Source organism: Eretmochelys imbricata, chromosome 12, assembly GCF_965152235.1.
Source record: "Eretmochelys imbricata isolate rEreImb1 chromosome 12, rEreImb1.hap1, whole genome shotgun sequence".
Classification (NCBI taxonomy): domain Eukaryota; kingdom Metazoa; phylum Chordata; order Testudines; family Cheloniidae; genus Eretmochelys; species Eretmochelys imbricata.
This window is the reverse complement of record NC_135583.1, coordinates 6575005-6590433: the sequence shown is the minus strand read 5'-3', so window position 1 is coordinate 6590433 and position 15429 is coordinate 6575005. Positions and strand designations below refer to the sequence as shown.

The following is a 15429-nucleotide window of genomic DNA, read 5'->3' as shown; positions in this document are numbered from 1 at the left end:
TGAGCCGGATTCTCCTCTGCCTTTCCCCTTATGGAATTGTTTACACCTGTGCAATGCGGGGCTCGGCTGCTGCCATTCGGAGATGTGCTAATTGCACTGGTAAAAACCAGTTGCACAAGGGGGAAGGCAGCGTTCTGGTCCAGCCTGTTACAGACAGGCCTGAGTGACACAAGTCAGATCTGACACAAGTCAGAACTCCCGCCAGGGGTTGGGGGAGTTAGACCAGGCTCAGAACAGCAGATCCATCTCCAGCTGGATGGTGCTACAGCAGAGATGCATCCCACTACATTTTCCAGTGTGGGTGGCTATAGTCAGGCACTAGAGCTGCTTGGAGAATGGGATTTCTGTCCTGCAGGAAATTCCGACATCCTGAAAGTTTGTTGCATTTCGAATCGGGACAGAGTTGAAATATTCTCGGAATAGAAATTCCAAAATATTTAAATTCAGAAACACTGAACCGACCTTGTCAAAACGTTTAATTTTGATAATGTCAAAACATTCTTCTATAAAATGAAATGAAATTACAGTAAAAGTCTCAAGGGAACAAAGCCAGAAAGTCCAAACAAGTTGCCTGGAACTGTTTCTGTTGAAATCGATGCGTTCCTGCAAAACGTTTCAATTTCAGCAAAATAGCATTTTTCTGCTAGACTGTTGCCTCATGTGCTTTTCACCCTGCTGTATTAAACCCCCAAATAATTATCCGGTGAGGGCCCCCTTCCCCGGATTTCTAAGCTAACAGGAGTTGTGTGCTCAGCACTTCTGAAAACTGGGCACCTAACTTCAGGCCAATACGTTCTAACCTTGGCGTCTGGGTGTCCGCTTCTGTAGAGCCAAGGGTTGGGCGCTGGGGATGGTAGCGTTCCTCTACCAAAAATGTGACTCTTCCTTGTCTTCCACCCCCACCAGTGCTCTCTCTGCCCCCCGCCCCCCGGATCCTGTCTCTGCCTGATCACTCGGAGGAGCGGTAAAGCTCGGACTATGTCACTGATGCCAAGAGGCCGAAACTGCTGGGAGACTGAGCACGTTAAGAGCTTTATTGATCCACTTGAATGACTGGCTGGGTGCCGAGGGAGGCAGCAAGGGGTTGGGGGAAGGTGAGGCCTGGCTCAGTCAGCTGCAGATGCCAGGTTGCTGGAGCTGGGCAGGTGGCCAGGGAAGACAGAGGCACTCTTCCAACCCAGCCAGGGGTGGCTCCATCACTTCATCCTGGCACGGAGGGGAGGGGAAGAACACGCACTCCTTGGTGGTGATAGGGGAGGGCGCAGTGGTCAGCAATTGCAGGCTGGAGCCCTGGAACTGTGCCGGGAAGATAATCTCTGCAGAGATCAGAGCAGGAAGCCTGTGCCCAGCTATCTGGTATGTCTGGGTCTCAGGTCACTCCAGCCTTTGGGTCTCTGCAAATGCAGCCTGAAGTCTGGATGCGGGGGAGCTGCACATTCATGCTGAGTTGTTCCATCCTGGGCTCCCTAATACTGAGATTTCAAGGCTCCAGGAGTCCAAATATTGCCTCCCCCTCCCCCGATCCCTGGCTGTGGTGCTGGGGATGGGATGGATGGGAGCTACAAGCACTTGCGTGGGTGTGGGGGACTTGTGCCATGTCCAGGGGCAGATACTCTGAGGCCTAGTGACTTCTGCCAGGCTCAAGCCTCTAGAGGCTGCTGCCTCCCATCTCATCATGCCTCCTCCCAAGTTGGTGCCACCAGCTGATGGACAAAGCTGTGACCCGCCTCCCAGCTGCTGGAGGTACTGAGGGATCGGAGTCAACTGCTGACACCAAGCAGAGCTCTGCTTCGTTTTCCGTGGAGAGACTCTCCCTTCACCTAACCAAGCGTGCAACAGGAAGCTTCCCCAGCAACTCAAAAAGCCGGGAACCACCTGAGACGCCAGCGGGAGGAATCTTGCTCCGGCCTGTCGTCCTCCTTGTGCTCCTGAGTGTTCCCTGACTGAGCCCTCTGATCCGTGCGTCAGTACCGAATGCCATCGCGTCGTGAGGACACGCAGTCCTATGCCCGAGACGCAGCCCAGGTGGCATCTCTAATGCCCATGTGCGGATGCTGATCCAGGGCACATGCCTGCACCCAGACAAGGGCTCGCCCAGGCGCTGATGTGGGATGCTGGTGTAACCTCGGCACGTCCCCCTCTGGGCCTGATCCACCGGCAATAGGAGTGTTACAACCCCAGCTCTTTAGCTCAGGCTAGCGCAGATTATGCTTTTAGCTCTGAAGGTCCCCAGTTCAGTCCCCAGTGTGTTGGCCAAGCTGGTGGCAGCTGGACACGTACTGAGGAGGAGGGCTCTCAAACCCTGGCGGACACAGCTGCCAGGGCTTCAATTCCGTAATCCCCCTCTGACAGCATTCCTAGAGCTGGTTGTGGCAGAGATTGCACCCTGAGGCCTGCGTCAGCGGCAGGGGATGAGCCGCACAGCACAGGGCTTTGCCGTCTTAACGCTTCTCGGGTCAGTTGTCCACTGGGACTGGCAGCTCCCTGCCTCCCTGATCTCAACTGGCCTCTTTGCTGGCAGTCTCAACTGGCCTCTTTGCTGCGGTCCCCGAGATCCTTCCCAGCTCTGAGTGGCGTGAATTCCTCCCTGGGGTATTCGTTATCGCCGGCTGTAGCCTTCTCCGGGGTCCAGAGGAGGAGGCTGTGCGGAGGCTCATCAGAGCTCTCAGCGGGTGACTGGAGGGCAGGTGGTGGCAGCGAGGGCATAGGGATGAGGCGATAGCCAGATGTCTGTGTTACTGCTCCGTGGTCAGGCCTATATGAGCTCTGATGGTTCTTTCTGGTCTGTTTCCCCTCCAGGAGCATTCGGATACGTTCCTTTCCGCGGTGGACACGGACTGGAAGGTAAGGCCCCTCCTCTGACTGTCCATCCCCTCTGCCTATTCTCTGGGACCTGGGTGGGATGGTCGTGTTCTCCCGATTGGCCCCACTGTTCCAGCGCTGTCCAGCAACGGGCTCCCCTGCTCCCTGACCAGTGCTACCGGGCTCTGCTCAGCTGGGAATGCTGCAGAACAGCTGCCGTTCGGTCCTCCCTTCCTGGTGCGCTTGGGTTCTGTGGCTAGTCACCCACTCCACATGCCTGAACTTCAGGAGCGAGGGGGACAAAATGGCTTGTGGGCACATCCCTGAGTGTGGATGGCTGATGTGGGGGATTCGGCCTGGTTCCCAGCCTGAGGCTCTGTGTCTCTCATACACTAATACGAATACTCTCAATGCTAACGGGTCTCTGTGCACCTAAAATCAACGGGACCGAAGCCATGATCTTCGGAGTGGCAGATAGTTAGCACATTACAGTATTCCGCCGCAAGTGTGTGTTCGCATCGCTGTCTTCTGATGGAGGGAATTGGAACTGCTACACTGTGTGACATTGGCCCTATATTGCTAACCTCTAATGGAGATCCTCCATTAGCTCAAGTGGTGGAGACTGAGCAGGTTTAACCGCACTGTCACAGTGACATTGCAAGTGGCGGTGGCATGTGGTATAGTGACAGCCATAACATTGTGACTGGCTTTGGATTTGTTAAAATAGTTCAGCTTTGAAATCGCCCATCTCGATCTATTCTAGTCACGACACCCACCATGGAAGTGCAGCCACCTCTGTGGTGTATCCTGGCAGCTGGTTAATGGCACCACTACAGCTGGGGGCTGGAAGTGTAAAGAGAATACACTATAGGAGAACAGAATATCCAGACCTGCAATAAAATCCCCCGCCCCAATGCAATTAAGTGCATGGGGCCAAATTCAGCTGCGGTGTAAGAGCATAACTGCTGCTGTCAGCGTTGCCCCTGATGGTCACACTGCTGTGGAGAGTGGCATCTGTGGGGTTTATGGGCCCTGTAGGGGACACGTTGGCAGATCTCCCCTGTCTCCTGTTCTCTTTCGTGAGGCAGCATGGGAGGCTGGATCTTATTAAATATCATTTTCCATTTATACCAAAACAAATCAAGGAAATCTCTCCTCATGCCTACGCCTGCCCGGTGCCCTGGCTTCCCCTGGCACTTATGCTCCTCGGGGTGCCTGTGCTGCCTGGAGAGGTGGAATCAGCGGGCCGGCCTTCAGGAAAACCGACTCCTCCCAGGAGTAGGGATGGAATAGGAGCGCAGGCTGCGGTGCTCACAGCTACTCCACTCTCTGCCTCCTCCAGCAGGAGGTGCTGTGGGGAATGGTGTGGTAGGGTGGGCTGCAGTGCTCACACTACTCCAGTCTCTGCCTCCTCCAGCAGGAGGCGCTGTGGGGAATTACACAGCAACGCTGGGTCTGGTGGGGGGTCATTACTGCAGTCCCTCGCTTCTACCAGAAGGGGGCGATATGGGGAATGGCATAGCTGCAAGCTCTAGGGTTGCCAACTTTCTGTTGGCACGAATACCCTAGCCCCGCCTCTTCCACGAAGCCCCCCTCTCCCCCCGCCCCCAGCTCACTTCATTCCCCCTTCCTCGGTGGCTCACTGTCTCCCCCCCCCACCCTCACTCACCGTCACTGGGCTGGGGCAGGGGGGTTGGGGTGCGGGAGAGGGTGAGGGCTCTAAATGACAGTGTGGGCTCCGGGGTGGGGCCAGAAATGAGGGGTTCAGAGTGAGGGAGGGGGCTCTGGGCTGGGGCAGGGGGTTGAGGTGCAGGGGGGGTGAGGGCTCTGGATTTGGGGGGCTCAGGGCTGGGGGTTGGGGTGCAGGAGGGGGTACAGGCTCTGGGCTGGGGGTGCAGGCTCTGAGATGCAGGAGAGGGCTCTGGGTTTGGGTGGGGCTCAGGGCTGGGGGTTGAGGTGCTGGGGGAGGGGGCCCTGGGTTTGGGGGGATCAGGGCTGGGGGAGGAGGTTGGGGCTTGGGGTTGGGGTGCAGGCCTACCTCAGGTGTCTCCCAGTCAGCGGCACAGCAGGGGAGCTAAGGCAGGCTACCTGCCTGTCCTGGGGCACCGCACTGCACCCCGGAAGCGGCCAGCAGGTCTGGCTCCTAGGTGTGGGGGAGGCAGGAGGCTCCATGGCATGCACTGCTCTCACCCATAGGCACCGCCCCCTCCCAGCTCCCATTGGCCAGGAACTGTCCAATGGGAGTGCGGAGCCAGTGCTCAGGGCGAGGGCAGGGCATGGCGCGGAGGCTCCTGGCTTCCCCACTGCCTAGGAGCTGGATCTGCTGGCTGCTTCCTGGGCACAGGAAGGGCAGGGCCCAAGGACAGTTTGGGACTAGCCTGCCTTAGCTCCGCAGCACCGCCGACTGGACTTCTAACAGCCCAGTCCGCTGTGCTGACCAGAGCCCCCGGGTGTTCCTGATCACCCTAGTAAGCTCCCTTTTCCTAGTCTCTGGAGCACTGGCTGGTGCGGTGCCAGCCTTGGCCTGAAGCGTGAGCCACACACGCAAACGCTTGGGGGTCTCTGCCTTTCGGAGGCCACAGAGTCTCAACAGCTCACAGCCTGGCCTAGTCTCCCTTCCTCAGTAGAGCCGAGAGGGGCCCTATGAGCTGGGAGCCCTGAGGGGAGCTCCCAGCGTGTTCCAGCAGGAGGCGCTGCAGGGGATGGAGTAGCAGCCCTGACTGTGGGGGGCGGGGGTTGCTGTTTGCTTCACGCACACACAGCCCCCCCATCTCTCAGGACTTGCTGTGGGGCGCTCCTAGGGACTCTCACCAGGAGTTGCTGTGGGGCAGGTGTTGATCGGCTAAACAGGAGTGGGGGAAGGCTGTCAAAACTAGCAACTTCCTCCAATAAAAACCAAGCTGACTTTCAGAAATAGCTGCCGTTTCCACGGTGACAGTTGCCTGGGCAACTCCACCCTGGGTTTTGTGCCAAGCCTGCAAATCTACCTCTTCCTCTGAGGGCTTTGGGCCCTAGAAAGCCGCAGCTTTGCTTGCGCTCAGAGATCCAGGTACCCCCTGCTTGTGCGGCAGGGAGATTTCAGCGCATCTCTTACCGAGACCACGAGGAACAAGCCCATTTCCTCCAGCCCTGTCTCAGCAGGGTGCTGCGTGGAGAGCTGTTATCCAATTGTGTTAGGCTGTCTGGGTCCTGCTGAGTCTGGCTTTCTGAAGAGCAGCTCTCCCAGCTAACAACATCCACGCAGCTGAACAGAACTGGAGCATGCAAAGGAATGACAGGAGAGTGGCGTATGTGTGAATCTCATTGTAATACATACGCTAACAACTCTGTGGCCTCTGTAGGAATTGTCACTCTGTTGCCCAAGTCGCTTCTGTGCTCTGCTGTGCCTCGGTTTCCCCATATGTAAAATGGGGAGAATGGTATTGACCTCTTTCTAAAAGTACTTTGAGATCTGCCGATTAGACTGGCTGTGTAGAAGAGCAATATATTATCAATAGAATTACTTGGAACTACACGCTGACGGTGCTCAGGGAACTCGGATCTTTCGGAAAGAGAAAGAGACAGTATCAGGGCTATGACACGCACATCGGATTCTGACAGCAGTGTGTCTCGCTCCTCCTCCTGTCCCAATCCCAGTTCATTACAATACTTTCTACTTCTGTCACCGGACAATGCCAAAGCATGGTGCAAATGTAGTAATGAATTACTTCTCACATTCCCCCGCCCCGCCCCGTGCTGCTTGATTAGCCCAAGGTCACACAGCACATGGGTGTCGGAGCTAGTGATAGAACCCAGGACTGCGGATCCCCACTCTAAACCATGTTTGTTCACAGCGGGGTCCAGGCCCATGGATTGTGACTGTCAATTTCCACCCTCCCAGCAAGACACTGAAGAGCAATACCATGATGATTGCAGTGTGCAGTGGAACCAAGTTAACAGGCATAGAGTGGGCTTGGGGAAGCATTTGGTGCTGATGGGCTGTGGGTCCTGGGTTCAAACCCTGCTGCAGGGGGCAACCATTTTAAAATGTGCTTTACTATATAAAGGGGAAGAACAGGCCTGTGGTTGATGCACAGAATTCTGTGCATCCATTCCCAGCTCTGTCACTGCCTCACTGGGTGACCTTGGCCAACTCGCCTCGGTTTCCCCACTTGTAAGATGGGAATGATTCTTGCCTACCCCACAGGGATGTTCTGAGGCTGGTAAAGAGATCAGAGCTTCTCAATACAAGGGCAAGGGGCTAACGGGGTTATTTGATGCTGCAGAGTTTAAAGTCCTGAGACGTCACGTTTTTGGCATTCCACAAAGGCTAAATGTGAATGTACCCACACACACACGTACTGAGCGTGCATATAACAGGATCTCTGCTGTGCACTGCACTATGTTGTTAGAACTTAAGGCCAAATTTTGCTCTCACTGGTCTTGCACCTGTGAAATTGTGACTTCAGGGGTGACTCTCACCTGTGTCTGTCAGATCTGAATCTGACTCCTGGGGCCTAACCCTGCTTGCACGGAAGTCAGCAGGAGTGGGATTGGCCTTGCTAGGTGATGCTAGCTAAGCAGGATGTGATTATAACTTGATTTCTAAACCAGCTTTGTTTCTACTCCTCAAAGGCTCCTGTCCTCTGTATGGACTCAGCCCAGGGCATGGTTTAAAAATAAGCCCCTCTGGTCCTCTAGAAGCAAAATCTGTTCTGACCTAGAGAACTGCCACTGTTCTGACCACTGTTCTGACCTAGAGAACTGGGTGCTTCTTGGGACCCCCCCCCCCCCCCGACATGCACACAGTTAGGAAAAGTAGCTGCTGGAGTTGTCTTTACAAATCCAGTTCCCATGAATCCATCACAGCAATGCCAGTCACTGATCCTAGAGCAGAGCTTCTCAATGAGCTGTCCGTGGACCGGTGCTGGTCCCTGAGATCTGACGCAGTTTAGGAAGGCAGCAAGCCAGTCCCTGGTATCAAGAAGGCTGAGGAAACACTGTCTTAGAGGACTGTAATCAGGCCTGTTGTCCCAGCTCTCAGTGAAGCTAGTGACACAGCTTCTATTCGCTTTAACAGAGACCGGGCTGGCTCCAGTGTTTACAGGCTTAAACCCTGTTAAAACTTGGTTTCAACCCTGTGAGCCATTCTTTCCGTTTGGACCAACCCGAAGCGTTTGTCCACATGGGGAAATTGACCCAAAGAGCTCTTCTGAAATACCTCCCTGTATAGACACTCTTATAAACACTTGGGAAGTAGATTAAGCTGACCCACGCATTTCGGGAATAGGAGTGGCCGTATGTGGTGTTTCAGAGTAACAGCTGTGTTAGTCTGTATTCGCAAAAAGAAAAGGAGTCCTTGTGGCACCTTAGAGACTAACCAATTTATTTGAGCATGAGCTTTCGTGAGCTACAGCTCACTTCATCGGATGCATACCGTGGATACTGCAGCAGACTTTATATACACACAGAGATCATGAGACAATACCTCCTCCCACCCCACTGTCCTGTGGTGTGACCCTGAATGCCTACAGCGCTTTCAGTTCAGAGCCTTGCTTATTCCAGACTAATGTAGCCTAGCTCCAAATTTAGCATCCTCTTGGAAAGCTGCTTTTCCCCCTTGTCTGGCCCAAGTTGCTGTACAGCTTTCTACCCTTATGCGTAGACCTAGATCGGGCCAGCACATCCAGCCCACAGCATAAAGCAACAGGGTGCAGCAGGCATCCAACAGCAGCTAGCTTAGAGTTTCCCCACCTGCTTGTTCTTTTTAGCAGCAAATCTAAAGCTGAAACCCACTGGAAAACCGCAGAAGTGACTTTTCCTGTCGCCATCCCTGTCCCTCAAATTAGCACTTGCGTTTTCGTCACCTGCTCTTTATGACCCTCTTCACATGCGCCAAACCCTCCCCGCACTCAGAGGACCGCCCCGTCTCCATAGCCTTGGGCAGCACACCCTGCGGCTTAGAATACCCCACAGCTGGGTGCTGAACTGTCTCTGAGTAGGGCACTGGCTGCTGCACCATTAACGGTGAGCTGGGAAGCATTGCGGGGGGGACTGATGTCAGGAGTTGACGGTGTTGCTCTGCGTGCTCATTTGCTGTCCGCGCTTGTAACGCCCCTTTAGAATCGGGCTGCAGGTGTAACCCACTGGTGCGTGCGTGTCAGGTCCCCCCCTTTGCGCCTGGTCTGCAGGGGGCATGAGTCTGCTACAGCCCACCTAAGGAGAGCTGGCTCTGGAGTTCACACTGTGACAGTTCAAGCTTTGAGCTCTGGAAGTCCCCGGTTCAGTCCTTGGTATGGTGGCCATCACACAAGTGCCTTGAGGCAGAGAATGGGTCTGTCTCTTTGTGCTGTACGGTGCTTTCCTCATCTTGGATGCCGTGAACAATCACTAAGGGCATGTGACCAGCAGGGGGCACTCAGACACTCTGATCTGGGGCTTGTGGGGGATGGAGTGGGGACACTGGCGGAGGAAAGTAGTCTAGGGTGATGGGCTGAGTCCAGATGAGCATCCTCAGAGGCGTAATCAGCAAGACCATTACTCAGCAATGCTGTCCTCCCATCCTGGGCTCATTGTTAAGGTCCCTTCCATGCAGGCAAGCTCTCTCTGGGCCTGATTAGCCTCTCACTTACACTGGTGTAAATGAGGAGCAAGTCTACTAAGTCACTAGTTTCACCAGGGTTAGAGGAGAATCTGCCCCCATCTCCCTTTGCCCTCGAGCAGGGAGCTGTAGTCCAGATTCCCTGAGTGCAAGCCTTGCTGTCCGGGGAATCGGGCTCTGCAGGGGATGAGATACGGTGCATTAATCAGCTGCATCACAGCATCCTCACAAGAGTGAATGAATAACAAGGCCATGACCTCAGAGGCTTTCAGGGACAGCCGCTCCCTGTGCCCCAGGAATGGAGGGAACAAGTTCTTCCCCAGTAGCGGCATGGCCCTACGTCCGGGAGTATCCCCTCCCATAGAGTGGGTGAGCCAGTCTGGCACCAGCCGCCATTGCACTGAAATCCGTGCTCCAGTGTGAGGTTCCTCGGTGGTGAGCTGCTGCTCCTGGCAGGAGGGTTATTCGCTAACACAGCTGAGTGTTCTGCTTTCTCTGAGGATTAGCACAAATGGGAAGGAGTGGCTGTGTCACTCTGGAGAGCTGTGAAATTGACAATGATTGCCCTGCCTGTGATCGCTGGGTGCAGTGCAGCAGCCGGCTGCTGCAATTAGCACTTTCCTGTCCCGTGATCTGGCTAAATATATTGGACTCTAGATCAGTCCGTCAGCAGCTGTCCCTCTGTCCTCACGTGTACGGTGGTGGTTAAAGAGGAAGAGTTGCACATGCTCAGCAATCAGCCTGACATGACCAAATGAGTCCCAATTCTGAGCCCATTCTCCTGCCCTCCAGAAGTGGCTGGACCAGGTGTTGGCCATAACTTAGCACAAAGGCAGTGACCAGCTAGAATTCATGAGCAAGAGTTGTTGCAGCCTGAGACAGGGATCTGGTGGGACCTTCTTGTGACAAGGTATAGTAGTCTGAGTACCTCTTCAGCACCAGGTTAAGCTCCAGGGATTTGACTTGTGCATGCTCACAGAGAAACTGGTTGTAGTACTTTCTATTCTGGCAGTAACTGGGGAGGATATTACACAGCAAATGCTAAAACTAAACTTTTTCACATCTGCGGGACTGGATAACTTGCACCCAAGAGTTTTAAAAGATTTGGCCGAGGAGCTTTCTGTGACATTGATATTTAGCAGTGTTTGGAGTGCAGGGAATATCCCAGAGGACTGAAAAAAAAACAAACTAGGTTTGTTCCAATATATAAAAAAGGCAATTGGTATAACCTAGTTAACTATATGTTGGTTAGCTTGACTTCAATCCCTAGGAAAATCATGGGAACGCTGATATGGGGTGCAATCAGTAAAGAATTAAAAGATGGCAGCATAATTAATATCAGTCAACATGGTCATATGGGAAATAGATCTTATCAAACAAAGTTAGTAAGTTTTGATGAGAATACAGGTTTGATTGACAGATAACTGTGATATAATATGCTTTGACTTCTGTAAGGCATTCGACTTAGCACCACATGACATTCTGAATAAAAAATTAGCAGTATACAAAATCAGTGCAGCACATATAAAATGGATTAAAACCTGGCTACCTGATAGAACTGAGAGTAACGGTAAATGGAGAATCCTCATCCGATGGGGACATTGCTAATGGCGTCCCACAGCGTTCTGTTCCTTGCCCAGGGCTATTCAATATCTTGATCCGTGATATAAAGGCAAACATAAAATCATTGCCAGTAACGTTTGCTGTTGTAACTGCTGGCAAGATGCTGTTCATAGCTCTTGGAGAAAAAGCAAAGCACAGGGCCTCTCCTTTAGGCAGACTGGCAGTCTGGGAATATCAGCAGTGTAAGGCAGGGAGCTGTGCAGCCTTAAAACCCCCAGTCAGGAGGGAAGGAGACCACGGTCTCCACCCAGGAGAGGTGATGGCTGGGAGCCAGAAACCTTAAATGAGTGCCCCCAAGGGACCACGGAGGGGGAATACAGGTGCTGTTACCCTGAAACTGAGATATCCTCAGTCAGCTAGTCTGCCTAAAGGCCAGCCCCTGTGCTTTGCTTTCTCTCTCCACAGGCAGTGAACTGCGAGCAATTACAGTTACCACACAGCTCCTTCTAAGCAAGCTCATTTATTCTTAAGGTAAAAACATTACAGAGAAAACCTATAGGAACATATATTTATAGAAGTATGCTTAAAGCTCACTGGGGGCCACTCTTATGGGACCCTCGTCAACCAAAGTCTTTCCAACCCTTCCGCCAGGGTTGGGGGGGCCCCCTTCGGGCAGAAGGTCTGTCCATTTGCTGGATCAGCATTGCTGTGTCTCAGGCCCTGTCTCAGTAAATGCTCATCCTTTTATGCCCAAAAGCCCTTTCTTTGTCTCCTCATCTCTGGAAAACCAGCTTGAACCAGTCTCTGCAAACCCCTCCAGGGAGCGGTACCTCTCTAGGATTGTTCAGTCTCAATGATTCATCTTCATCACTGTTTTTAGTGCCAGGAGGAGCTGTCATAACCCCCTTTTCCCATGGAGTAGAACATAATCATACATAACCCTTTCATAGAGCCAATGCAATATGGACCCCGAATAGATTGGTAAGAATCATAGAATATCAGGGTTGGAAGGGACCTCAGGAGGTCATCTAGTCCAACCCCCTGCTCAAAGCAGGACCGATCCCCGACTAAATCATCCCAGCCAGGGCTTTGTCAAGCCTGACCTTAAAAACTTCTAAGGAAGGAGATTCCACCACCTCCCTAGGTAACGCATTCCAGTGTTTCACCACCCTCCTCTTGAAAAAGTTTTTCCTAATATCCAACCTAAATCTCCCCCACTGCAACTTGAGACCATTACTCCTTGTTCTGTCATCTGCTACCACTGAGAACAGTCTAGATCCATCCTCTTTGGAACCCCCTTTCAAGTAGTTGAAAGCAGCTATCAAATCCCCCTCATTCTTCTCTTCCCTCAGCCTCTCCTCATAAGTCATGTGTTCCAGTCCCCTAATCATTTTTGTTGCCCTCCGCTGGACTCTTTCCAATTTTTCCACATCCTTCTTGTAGTGTGGGGCCCAAAACTGGACACAGTACTCCAGATGAGGCCTCACCAATATCGAATAGAGGGGAACGACCACGTCCCTCGATCTGCTGGCAATGCCCCTACTTATACATCCCAAAATGCCATTGGCCTCCTTGGCAACAAGGGCACACTGTTGACTCATATCCAGCTTCTCGTCCACTGTAACCCCTAGGTCCTTTTCTGCAGAACTGCTGCCTAGCCATTCGGTCCCTAGTCTGTAGCGGTGCAAGGGATTCTTCCGTCCTAAGTGCAGGACTCTGCACTTGTCCTTGTTGAACCTCATCAGATTTCTTTTGGCCCAATCCTCCAATTTGTCTAGGTCCCTCTGTATCCTATCCCTCCCCTCCAGCGTATCTACCTCTCCTCCCAGTTGAGTGTCATCTGCAAACTTGCTGAGGGTGCAATCCACACCATCTTCCAGATCACTTATGAAGATATTGAACAAAACCGACCCTTGGGGCACTCCACTTGATACCGGCTGCCAACTAGACATAGAGCCATTGATCACTACCCATTGAGCCCGACAATCTAGCCAGCTTTCTATCCACCTTATAGTCCATTCATCCAGCCCATACTTCTTTAACTTGCTGACAAGAATACTGTGGGAGACAGTGTCAAAAGCTTTGCTAAAGTCAAGGAACAACACGTCCACTGCTTTCGCTTTATCCACAGAACCAGTTATCTCGTCATAGAAGGCAATTAGATTAGTCAGGCATGACTTGCCCTTGGTGAATCCATGCTGACTGTTCCTGATCACTTTCCTCTCCTTTAAGTGCTTCAGAATTGATTCCTTGAGGACCTGCTCCATGATTTTTCCAGGTTCCGGCACTTAACTGTCGTTACAGTTTTAAAAGTTTTTCCTGATATTTAACCTGACTCTCCCTTGTTGCAGACTAAGCCTCTTGTCTTTTCCTCAGTGCAGACGGAGAACAAGTTATCACTGTCCTCTTTATAACAGCATATTTGAAGATTGATATCAAGTCCCCTCTCGCTTCTCTTCTCTGGACTAAACATGCCCAGTTCTTTCAATCTTTCCTTGTAGGTCATGTTTTCCAAACCTCTTATTTTTGTTGCTCTCCCCTGGACTCTCTCTAGTTTGTTCACATCTTTCTTAAAGTGTGGTGCTGAAAACTGGACACACTACTCCAGCTGAGACCTCGCCAGTGCTGGGTAGAGTGGAACATATCTTCTGTGTCTTACGTATATCACTCCTGTTAATACACCCCAGACAGATATTCGGCTTTTTCGCTGCTGCATCACATTGTTGACTTGTATTCCATTTGTGATCCATTATAACCTCTGGGTGCTTTTCATCAGTACTACTGCCTAGCCCGTTACACCATTTTGTAGTTGAGCATTTGATTTTTCCTTCCCAAGTGTAGTACTTTGCACTGCTCTTTACTGAAATTCTTCTTGCTGATTTCAGACTGATTCTCCCAATTTATCAAGATTGTTCTGAATTCTAATCCTGTCTTCCAAAGTGGTAGCAACCCCTCCCAGTTTGGTGTCATCTTCAAATTTTATAAGCATTATCTCCACTCTATTATCCAAGCCATTAATTAAAAATATTGACTAATACCAGTCCCAAGACAGATTCCTATGTGATCCTGTAGTGGGGTGGGCTGTCTGGTCAGCAGGCCTAGTGGCCTGCTGCTCTAGTCTTTCAGTTCAATGTGTCGGGCATCCCCTGGACAGGGTTCAGCTGGATCCGCTTTCTTGTCGGTAGCTCTCTAGTCCTGCCGTCCCAGGGCTAGGCGTAGAGGAATCTGGGATGAGTAGGGGGACCTAGGCCTTTACTAGGTCAGGGCTCTGAAGATGTGACAGCACAGGCTGGCCTACGCTTGGCCCACCTCCTGTTCACCTTCCCCTGGGCCTCCTCCTGTCCCACCCGTTGTCTCCGTTTCAGGCATGGCTGCTGTTTGATTATAGTTCTTTGCTCCAAACCCCCAGGATCTCAGTGCTGATGCAGGGACCCTCTGGTGCCCTGCAAGTGGTTCTCCATGTCTCTGGGGCGGCCTCCAAGGAGGGGGAAAAGACTCAGTCAGGCCTCCTCAGGATGAGCTCCTGCTGCTCCTGAAAGTGGTTTCTCTCCTCCCCACTCCGGCCTGGGCTGCTGGAGCTCTCGTTAAGCTGGGCAGTGCCAGCGGGGCAGAGCTTTCCTGGCCCAGTGCTGCTCCAGCCTCTCCCAGCCTTAGCAAGGGGTCGTAAACCCCGTCCCAGAGCCCACTAGATCCATCCTGCCAGTTTGACAGTGACTCTGGGAGTATGGCAAAGTTGTGCACGCACCTCCTAGTAATTTCATCTCCATCCCATTTCCCTCGCTTGTTTATGAGCCGCTCCTGCGAGGCTGTGCCAAAAGGCTTCTTCTGAACTCCCTCTGTATCCCCTCTACTGCTTCTCCCCCATCCATTGGGCTGGGTACCCCGTCAGAGAAGGAAACTAGGCTGGCTTGGAATGGTTCTTCACAAATCCATGCAGGCTGTTCCTTAGCACCTCATTATTCTCCATGTTTGACCAAACTGATTGGTTAATACTTTGTTACAGTCTCTTTCTGGGTATTGAAGTTGGGCTGCCTGCTCTATAATTCCTGGGGTCCCCCTCTCCCCACTCTTTGAAGATAGGTGCTGTTTGTCTTTCTGCAGCCCTCCTGGCCCTCCCCCATCCTCCAGGAGTTCTCAGAGATGATTGATGATGATTCAGAGGTTGCTTCAGCTGGTCTCTTAAGTACTCTAGTGTCAATTTCATCAGGCCCTGCCGACTTGAATAGATCAAACTTACCTAAGTATTCTTTAACCTGTTCTTTCCCGATTCTGGCCTGAGATCCTTCTCCCTGGTTAATATTCATTGTGTTAAAATGATCTTTTTAGTGGAGACGGAAGGAAAGAAGGCCTTAAACACTTGTTATGCAGTAGGTAAGGCTAGATGATCACAATGGTACTTTCTGGTCTGAACCTCTTTGAATTTGTAATTAAGGCCGAGTTGAGTTTTGCAGCCTCTGTGTTAGCGTGGATGCTACACTGGGTCC

The 15429-nt window shown here is 52.2% G+C and overlaps 1 protein-coding gene across 5 annotated transcripts in view; it reads left to right on the top strand.

The window, feature by feature from the left end:
* The window catches only part of NDRG4 (NDRG family member 4), a 65307-nt gene that overhangs the window by 2737 nt on the left and 47141 nt on the right, over window positions 1-15429 (top strand). For 3 of the 5 annotated variants that reach the window (XM_077831252.1, XM_077831251.1, XM_077831247.1), the window contains exon 2: window positions 2800-2844. In XM_077831252.1, the coding sequence (XP_077687378.1) occupies window positions 2800-2844 (45 nt within the window). Of the gene's footprint in view, window positions 1-2799; window positions 2845-7590; window positions 7615-15429 lie in introns of all 5 variants that reach the window. The other 2 variants (XM_077831249.1, XM_077831248.1) reach the window with 1 other exon arrangement.